This window comes from Epinephelus moara, chromosome 20, assembly GCF_006386435.1.
Source record: "Epinephelus moara isolate mb chromosome 20, YSFRI_EMoa_1.0, whole genome shotgun sequence".
NCBI classification, from domain to species: domain Eukaryota; kingdom Metazoa; phylum Chordata; class Actinopteri; order Perciformes; family Serranidae; genus Epinephelus; species Epinephelus moara.
In genome coordinates this window covers 941,483-951,880 of record NC_065525.1, presented here as the reverse complement: position 1 = coordinate 951,880, position 10,398 = coordinate 941,483, and the positions used below count along the sequence as shown (strand labels likewise).

The 10,398-nt window shown below is 43.7% G+C and overlaps 1 protein-coding gene across 1 annotated transcript in view; it reads right to left on the bottom strand.

Annotated features, from left to right (window-relative positions):
* Positions 1 to 10,398, bottom strand: part of ntrk3a (neurotrophic tyrosine kinase, receptor, type 3a) — a 550,968-nt gene that overhangs the window by 28,536 nt on the left and 512,034 nt on the right. The window contains exons 16-18 of the mRNA XM_050073398.1: positions 4,889 to 5,050; positions 4,215 to 4,847; positions 2,013 to 2,512 (exon numbers count right to left, since the gene is read on the bottom strand). Of these exons, the coding sequence (XP_049929355.1) occupies positions 2,013 to 2,512; positions 4,215 to 4,847; positions 4,889 to 5,050 (1,295 nt within the window). The remainder of the gene's footprint in view (positions 1 to 2,012; positions 2,513 to 4,214; positions 4,848 to 4,888; positions 5,051 to 10,398) is intronic.

Sequence of the window (10,398 nt, the reverse complement as noted above, 5' to 3'; positions counted from 1 at the left end):
GGGTAATACTTGCTCTAACACTAGTAACTTTGTTGACAAAAAATGACAGAAAGTTGTTACAGTCATTAACAGAAAAAATGGGCACCACAGGGGGCTGGGAACAAACAAGATTACTTATAGTGTCAAAAACAACTTTGGGATTCCGCTTATTGGAGGAAATGAGGTCAGCAAAATAAGAGGCCCGAGCAGCTTTAACCATTGAGTTATACTCCGTTAAGAGTTCTTTCAAATAAATACGATGGACCTGAAGCTTTGTAGACTTACACAGGCGCTCGATACGGCGACATTTGCGTTTAAAACAACGAATGTCATCATTAATCCAGGGGATAGAATTAACAGTAGCAACTGTACAGGATTTCAGAGGAGCAATCTCGTCTAAAATAACAGAACAATGTGAATTAAAAGTGTGAACTAGAGAATTGGTATAACTCTCATCACCAAAAAGCTGCCCTATGCTATTGTTAAAAACAGAGGAGTATTTCACGGCACACAGGTCATTTAACATACGCGAACAAATAACACGCTTTCTGAGTGTACAATCAGTGTTAAAAGACACATTAAAGAGAATACATTCGTGATTGGTCACAAGCAGCACTTCAGAGCCGATAATATCTCATTTTAATCCACACGTGAAAACCAGGTCCAGAGTGTTGCCCTTAATGTGTGTTGGGCCGCTGACATGTTGGGTAAAATTGAAAGAATCAGTGACTTTTAAGAAGTTCACTGCAAAGGTGTTTGTGGTGTCATTTACGGCCACATTAAAATCCCCAAGAAGGAGGATTTTCTCAAATTTAATTATGGAAGCTAAGAAGTCACTGAATTCAGATAAAAAGGAGCCATTAACATCAGGAGGGCGATAAATTAAAACACAATAAAATGGATTAACGCCCAATATTAGTCACTAAGAGTTCAAATGAGGTAAAAGTTCCAGAGCTCACTCTCCGGGAGGAGAAACAGTCCTTGTGCACCGCCGCCAGTCCCCCCCAACGACCCGTGGTCCGAGGGGCACAGATAAAAGAACATCCCAGCAGGCAGAGCTTGTTCATAAACACATTTCATCATTCTTTTGCCAGGTCTCAGTGAGAAACATAAAATCCAGATTTTGGAAATAGATAAATCGTTCAGAATGAACGATTTGTAGGCAACAGAGCGGGCATTCAGCAGTGCCAGTTTAATAGCCTTCGATTGTGCTGAGGCAGTAGTGGGTGCAGGTGCTAGTGGCTGCAGGTACCGTGGGTCTGCCCCTGCCCGGCTGCGTCTTGCTAAAGGGAAGACAAGTTTTAACTGACACTGGGACTCTGGGAAAACAGGCCTGAGACATGACAGTCTCACACTAGAGTTGGCTGGAAAAAGTTGCATTGGTGTTGTGGGCCTGCAGGGTGGGCTAGAGGGAGAGGGAGTGTTAGGAGGAACTGTCACAGTGACCACTGAGGAAGCGGCTGGGAAGGGGGTGTGTTGTGTAAACAGTCAATCGGTGAAAGCTGTGGACTGGACAGCTAGTAGTGTGAGGTCAATGTTCTGAGACAGAAGACGGGATCCTATATGGTGAGGTCAATGTTCTGAGACAGAAGACGGGATCCTATATGGTTTAGATGAAGGCGGTCTCATTTGAAGAGGTCCAGTCTATGAAGGAAGGTGGTGAAATTGTCCACATATGGAATGCCAGCACTGTTGCAGTAGCCTTTAAGCCACACCTGAAACTGCCTGAGTCGGCTAAACTTTACGTCGCCAACTGAAGGAGGGGGGAGAGGCCCGGAGATGATGCACTGCTTGTTTGAGTGAAAAATATTATCAATAAGGCGAATGCTATCATTCCTGAGTTTTATAGACTGTTGCAGTTTAAGGTCGTTAATTCCTCCCAGATGAACCACAACAGTACGGGCAGAGGGGTGTTTTTGCAGCAACTGAGAGATGGCGTCATTTAAGTGATTTGTGCAGGCACCTGGATGACATGAGGTGAAACACCTGTTGGCATGGACATGGCGAACCATAGAGGCAGACTCAGGCCTCACCCGGCGATGGTCAGTGTGCACCGGTATACTTCCCGCAGAAGTATTGGGCTGCCGGGGCTGCTGGGGCAGTCGAGGCCGCCAGGGCTGTCGAGGCTGCCTCCGTGGCTGTGAAGAGCGCTGCCGACTGGGAGGTGATGGAGATGAGCCCCGCCGCTGCAGTGGTGGAGGACCCTGCGATGGTGGTAACTGAGTGTAATCATGATCATCCAGGAGGCTGAATCGGTTAGTAAGAGGAATAACGCCAGGAGAAACGGGGGAACGTGGAGGTGTCTTCTTTTTTCGCCTGCTGTTTTTGTTTGCTGGAAGCCAGGGATCATGGCCAGGGGTGGAGCTGCGAATAGATGGATTTGGAGTAAAACGGGCTACAGCTGCCGTCTTGCTCTTCACGGGCTCCTTGGGCTTGGCTCCCTCCAGCAGCCAGCGGGCTTCGTTGATCCTTGCAGCGAAACGGGGTGCCGGGGCGGTGAGCTGGGGTTCAGCTTCAGCAGTGGCAGGTAGAGCTGAGACCGGGGGAGTGTCAGCCGGAATGGTGGCGCACAGATGTTCGGCTTCAGTAGGAGCTGCAACAGCGGGCCCTACTGTGACCAGTGACTCCAAAAACTTTTCTTTTCTTCATCACGGAGATAGTAGCGATCGGATACGCGTCCTTCGAGCTCGACGATGGTACGGCTCAGGTGTAGACAACGATCGCATCCAGATGGAGAGGTAAGTGGTGCCATGGACACTGGGGGAACAGAGAAAAAAGAAAGGGCTCCGGCAGCAAAGGTGTGTTGTGTGCTAATGGTTAGCAGCTAGCTAGTTAGCTGGTGTAGCGTGTGTAACCGATGCAGTTAAAAACTTACACACGAGGACTCCAGTCGGAGTGGCAACCTGGGGCTCTCAGAATGACTGACAACTGCTCCTGACTCATCCTCACCAACAGGGGAGGATAATATTGAGGGGCTAAAAGGCATAGAGCTGCTTTCTTGGCAATGGTAGGTGTGCAAACATGTTCTCCCCTGGGGGTGGATTATCTGATGGCACCAGGTAGGACCTTGGTGGGCAGTGAGTGTTGCAACGGCTGGTGAAAAAGATCCACTTCCACCATGCCAAACGGGGTCTAGATCTCAGGGTTAAGCCTCCACTCATTTGGTAGCGGTCCGCCCCCAGGTGCTCCAAGGCCCACAACCACAGGCTCTCCGCCATCCTCAACAGGGCAGTGGACCAAACTCCTCCCTGCCTGTTGATGTAGGCCACTGTAGTGCAGTTGTCGGTGGTCGTAAACATGTGCCTCCCCTGTGTCAGGGGCCTAAAGTGATGAAATACCAAAAATGATGGTGGTAAATCAATATCCTTACTGGGCCAGATCCAGTAACCACTTGAAGGTTAGCATAAAAAACATCTTGTGGGCAATACATTGGTTTAGGATGCAGAATTCCAAAATGGGTCGAAACAAGTCCCTATGGACTGAGCTACTGCCGCCCCAAATCTCTCCGCAATGCCTCCCTTCCCTCTGCCTTCCCTTGAGCAGTGCCTTGCAGGCCTCGCTGGTTGGTTCCTACATTCTATTCTATCCATAGACAAAGCTGATCAGTGGGCAAATAGCCATAGCTGAAAAGAACAAAGAAGATTGCTGACAGCGTTGTTCACCTCCTTTATACTGTGGGTTCCAAAGTAGGCACACCCTGATTGGCTGGCTACGGGCATGCAAATCTCAGTGTGCGAATGCATGCTTATAACAGAGTCCAGTAGATAATAGAGTCTGTGTGAGATAATAATAATAATAATAATACATTTTATTCGTAAGCACTTTTAACAAATGCTCAAAGACACTTTACAGTTTTTTTTAAAAATCATAAAATACAGCTAAGTCAGAATAAAAAACAGCAATAAAACAGTATAAAACACACAAACTTATACATTAAAAGCTAATTTAAAAAGGTCAGTTTTGAGCATGGTCTTGAATGTTGGGAAGTGTGTGCAGATACGGATGGGTTTGGTGAGTGAGTTCCAGAGGGAGGGGGCAGCGATGGAGAAGGCCCTGTCTCCCCAGGTTCGGTGCTTGGTCCGTGCAGGTAGTGAGAGGAGATTTCCTTCGGATGAGCGGAGGTCGCGGGAGGGGGTGTGGCGGTGGAGTAGATGTGTGAGGTAGGAGGGGGCCTGGTTGTTGAGTGCTTTGTGTGTGAGGAGGAGGATTTTGAACTGCGATGTGTGATGGGGAACCAGTGTAGGTTTTGGAAGACGGGATGATGTGGTCTCGGGAGCGGGTGTGGGTGAGCAGGTGGGCAGCGGAGTTCTGGATATATTCAAGCTTATTGAGGAGTTTGAATGATGAGCCATATAGGATGCTATTGCAATAGTCCGGTCTGGATGTGTTAAATGCATGGATGAGGGTTTCTGCAGCAGAGAAGATGAGAGAGGGGTGGAGATGGGCGATGTTCTTGAGGTGGAAGAAGGCAGTCCTGGTGATGTGATTGATGTGGTGGTCAAAACTTAGCAGGCTGTCGAAGATGATTCCTAGGTTACGGGTGTGTGGTGAGGGAGACAGAGTGCAGTTATCGAAGGTGAGGCAGAGGTTGTGGGTGGCTTTGGTGCGGGATGTGGGGTCAGTGATGATTATGTCTGATTTGTCACTGTTCACTTGGAGATAGTTTGTTTGCATCCATGATTTTATTTCAGTGAGACAGTTGGTGAGTGTGGAGTGGGGGTTACTGGTGATGGCTTTGGTGGAGATGTACAGTTGGATGTCGTCGGCGAAGCAGTGGAACTGGAGGCCATGACGACGGATGATCTTGCCAAGGGGGAGCATGTAGAGGATGAAGAGGAGGGGACCGAGCACCGACCCCTGGGGGACACCTTGGGACAGGGGAGCGGTGGGGGAGGTGCATTTTTTATACTGATGAACTGGTGTCGGTTGGTGAGGTAGGAGTGAATCCAGGAGAGTCCTGTGCCGGTGATGTGGAGAGATGATTCCAGTTGGGAGAGAAGGATGGAGTGATTGATGGTGTCGAAGGCTGCTGTGAGGTCAAGGAGGATGAGAATGTTGAGGTGTCCGGAGTCTAAGGAGAGGAGGAGGTCACTGGTGACTTTCAGGAGGGCTGTTTCAGTGCTATGTTTTGAACGGAAACCGGATTGGAAAGATTCGAACAGGGTATTGGAGGTGAGGTGGGTTCTGAGTTGTGAGGCGACAAGATAGAACTTCCATTGCATTTGTGCCACATTCTGCTCATTCAGAGCCATGCATAGGCAGAGCTTTATAATTCTAAATCGGATTTAAAAAGAGTTTAAGCATAATCTTACACACAGTTTAGTGGATTCTGTCATTGGGTAGATTTTTTTTACCCACTATGTATTCTCTAACTAAACTTGACAGTTTGTAGATCAGACAGTTAGTGAATCATTATTCATCTGCTCTTGCCTGCTCTCTGACTGCTATGAAATCGTAAAGAAGGCCTCCTAATCAAGCCTCACGTAATGAATAACCTTCAGTGTGCCACAGACAAATCATCCTTCTTGCACTTCTATCCTCCCATCCTTCCTGTCTGATATTTAGTCCGCTTCACTCAGTCTTGCCATCCTTTACCCATTTCTCCATCATCAGTCATTTCTTCAATATTCAAAAAGGCACTAATACAACTTTAATTTCATTTCTTATCAGTGATCGTCTTTATGCATAATCTGTTCCAGCCTTTTGTCTTATCAATATCAAGAATACCTTTTAAAATTGTTGCAGATATGATAATTAAATGAAAGGTGAGGGTAAAGCTGAATCTTAATTTCTCTCAGTTCCTTCAAAAACTGAAATTCATTTTGTGAGAGACTTCTCATTCATTTACAGCTCATTCAATCCTGCGATAAAACTTGTGCTTCAGTTTTCGAAAAAGACAAAACAAAATCAACTGTATCGTCATGTGGTGGCCTTACCACATGATATTATCGTGCACAATCTAAAAATGATTTAGCTTAACTACATTTTCACTCGACATCAAAGTTGTTAAAGTTGTTAAAGTTGTTAATAAACTTGACAGAAGGCTGTAAAAAGTTTGTTTTTTGCATTGGACATTGGACTCATGATGACAATAAGATATTCTAATTATAGCACACAGCTCTGATCACGACTGGTCAGTAATGTAGTAATAAATAATAAGTTAGTAAAGATTGCAATTATACTGGACCATGATCAAAGGATACCAGACTCAAACAGGAAGCAGTAAAAGCTATTTGCAATAGTCAATGCCCACACCAAAGTCCAGTTTTTAAGTCCAGTTCAGACCAAAGATTCACCACGAGACAAATCCATTTCTGAAATTTGTATTGCAGAGAAAAACTGCAGCAGTGTGAACTGGCTGGTGTGAGCTTTACTCAAGCTGGCTGATGATGTCACCTGTGTAGTACTGCTACACGCTGTATGTGCTTATGCCCCCCCTCATTTCATCACTACTACAAATGCAGCTAGAATAGAATAGAATAGAATAGAAAGCCTTTATTGCCACTGCACATTAACAAGGATGCTACCTGTACAACAAAATTGCGGGGGCTAAGTCTGAGGTGCAGACAAGAAATACAGGTAATAACTGCATTTACATAGCAAACAACATTTATGCAACAGGATTGCTGTTGTAATTATCTCACTGTCACTATCCTTGTTCATATTTTAAGATTCATCTAGGAAATAAGCCTGAAAAGCTGGAAATCACAACAGTAGTACAGAGAGTCATTGCATAGAGATGATACACCATCGCATCTAGTTGCATTGCTGTTAACTGGCAGGTTTTTAGAATGTTGCAGAATGGGACTTTGCAAGTAGTTACCTGTTGCAACTCATCTCTCTCTCTCACAAATCTTTGGTCTGAACTGGGCTTTAGGGGTTTTGAACCACTGAGTTTGGTAACACTACATAATACGGCCCGCGTCCTTAGTGCATACCTATGGGCTGAAATATGTGCCACCAGAAACTGAATTTGAATCATTTATATTTGAATTTGAATTTCTAAACTTGAATAATTGCATTGAAAAACTTAATTTGAATTACATAATTTGAAATTGTATTGTTAATTTGAATCACTGCATTGAAAAACTGAATCTGAATAGTATAATTTGAAATTGAATTTATTTCTATATATCTTCACGTTCAGTTCTCACAATTCAAATTCAGTTCTCAAAATTCAATTTCAATTTACTGTGACAGACATCCGGGTAGTTTAAGGATGAAGGAAGAGCAATCAAGTGCAGATACACAGGACTCCTCTTCAGCCAATCAGCAACTACGTTTTTGAGCACGTAGGAAGAAGCGCTCGCTTTGATCCATAAACCATAGACAATAGGCTCGTCCAAGATGAACTGCGCCTCGCCTGAAAAGTAGACAAGCTCCCCGCAGCGGGGGCGGTGACAAAAAGCTGCGGTGAAGTCAGACAGTTTCCCGACAGTTTCCAGCAGCCTTCAGTCCGTACAGGAAGTCACAGACACCCTCACATCCTGTCTGGAATGATGTCAATTCATTAAAAAAGTGATCAGACCCATGTATCAGTTTGTTCTCAGTCTCCAGTTGTTTTAATTATGATAGATTAATTTATTAAAATGCTTTACAGGTGATCTGTAGTTTATGTTCATGGTTTATCCTCCATTTAATATGAATTCTCCTGTAAATCAGCATCATATCAGTTTGACCTGTCCCCTCAACTACACAGGCTGAATAAACTGTGTTTGACTATAAGGTTAATATTTTCAGAGGAAAAAAAATACAAGACAACAGCTTTCATTAAGGCTCAGTCAGATACAGTCAGGGCTTCACATCTGATGTTATTTTAAGAATCCTCACATCCCACTGACCACAAGTCTCTGTGCTGCCAATCTGGAAATCCATCGGTTTAAAAAAAAAAAGAAAAAAAAAAAGGATTTTTGGTGGATTGGATTTAAACAAACAGCAGCAGAAATAGCGATTTTCAATTCATTCATTCATTCATTCATTCAAGGTAGGTTGTATTTTAAACCACATTAATAAATAAACTCTGATATGAAGCTGAGAAATTTAGCGTCCTGTCACTCTTCCTCTGTTTTGCTAACCCTCCTCCCTGCCGTGTGCACAGGGGCATTGTTAGACCCATTTTAGGGGTGCTCAAGCACCCCTAAAATTGATCCAAGCACCCCTAAAAATAAATGAATTATCAATGTTTCCCATTACTTATATAGACTGTGGTGGCCCACATTCTGAGTAATCCTGCTGTGTCTCTGTCTCTGATGAACACGGAGACTCAGTTCCGCCCTCTGAGACAGAGGCTAACATTATAACATTATTATTAGCCTCTGTTGCAGTTTACTGTCATTTCTCTCCAGTTGCTACTTTATTTATTTATATAAAAGGTCCGGACACTGAACGGGGGACAGAGTTGCTCCGTCAGTAAGCGACTACACAGGTAGACACAGAGCCGGTGTTTCGGTTTAAGTGGTGACTTTCATATAAGTGTTCTCATAAGCGTTTAGTAGTTTAATACTTTTTAAATACATACACGTCTATGTTTAATATCTAAGTTACGCTGAAGTTAAATTGTGTTCAGAAGACTCATTCACCTCTTGTAACGTATTTTGTAATGTGAGAAAGTCACTAGTTAACACGGTCACCACTTAAACTGAAACACCGAATCCACTGACGCTGGTAGAGAGCAGAGAGTCAATTTCAATTTTACAGTTTTATTTATAAAGCCCAATATCACAAATCACAATTTGCCTCACAGGGCTTTACAGCATACGACATCCCTCTGTCCTTAGGACCCTCACAGCGGATAAGGAAAAACTCCCCCAAAAAAAACNGTTAGTGACATCCAGAATGGCCGAGTTAGCAAGATGCAGTAATAGGACACGAGAGAGAGGGAGAGAGAGAGAGAGAGAGAGAGAAAGAGAGAGAGAAGGAGAGAAGGTGCCCGGTGTATTATAGGGGGGTCCTCCGGCAGTCTAGGCCTAAGTCAGCCTAACTAGGGGCTGGTACAAGGCAAGCCTGAGCCAGCCCTAACTATAAGCTTTATTAAAGAGGAAGGTCTTAAATCTAGTCTTAAATGTGGAGACGGTGTCTGCCTCCCAGACCGTAACAGGAAGATGATTCCACAGGAGAGGAGCCTGATAGCTGAAGCTTCTGGCTCCTGATCGACTTTTGGAGACTTTAGGGACCACGAGTAACCCTGCATTCTCCGAGCACAGTGGTCTGGTGGGATAATAGGGCACTATGAGCTCTCTAAGATATGACGGAGCTTGACCATTTAGAACTTTATAAGTTAACAGTAGGGTTTTAAATTCAATTCTGGATTTTACAGGGAGCCAGTGCAGAGAAGCTAAAAGAGGAGAAATATGATCTCGTTTCTTAGTTCCCGTTAGTACACATGCTGCTGCATTCTAAATTAGCTGGAGAGTTTTTAAGGACTTACTAGAGCTACCTGATAATAGAGAGTTACAGTAATCCAGCCTAGAGGTAACAAAAGCGTGGACCAATTTTTCTGCATCTTTTCGGGTCAGGATAGGCCAAATTTTTGCAATATTACGCAGATGAAAAAAAGAGGTTTGTTTTAAATGAGAATTAAAAGACAAATCTTGATCAAATGTTACTCCGAGGTTTCTTACGGTAGTGCTAGAGGCCAGAGCAATAACATCTATAGAAACTATGTCATCAGATAAAGAGTCTCTGAGTTGTTTGGGGCCATGTCATCAGATAAAGAGTCTCTGAGTTGTTTGGGGCCAAAAACAATAACTTCAGTTTTGTCTAAATTTAACATCAGGCAATTGGTGCTCATCCAGGTTTTTATGTCTTTAAGGCAATTATGAAGTTTAGTTAATCGATTACTTTCTTCTGGCTTCATAGATAAATACAACTGTGTATCATCCGCATAACAATAGAAATTTACAGAGTGATTTTTAACGATGTTACCTAAAGGAAGCTTATATAGAGTAAATAGGATAGGTCCGAGCACAGAACCTTGCCGAACTCCAAAACAAACTTTAGTACATAAGGATGATTCATTATGAACGTGAACAAACTGTAAACGATCAGATATATAAGATTTAAACCAGCTTAGTGCAGAACCTTTTAGGCCAATTAAGTGTTCCAGTCTCTGTAGCAGAATTTGATGGTCAATAGTGTCAAATACCGCACTAAGATCTAATAAAACAAGTACAGAGACGAGTCCTTTGTCTGAAGCAATCAGAAGGTCATTTGTAATTTTAACTAGTGCTGTCTCAGTGCTATGATGCACTCTAAATCCTGACTGAAATTCCTCAAATAAATTATTATCATGGAGAAAATCACACAGCTGGTCTGCGACTACTTTCTCAAGGATCTTTGACATAAAGGGAAGATTAGATATTGGTCTATAGTTGGCTAACACCTCTGGATCCAGGGTGGGCTTTTTTAGTAGAGGTTTAA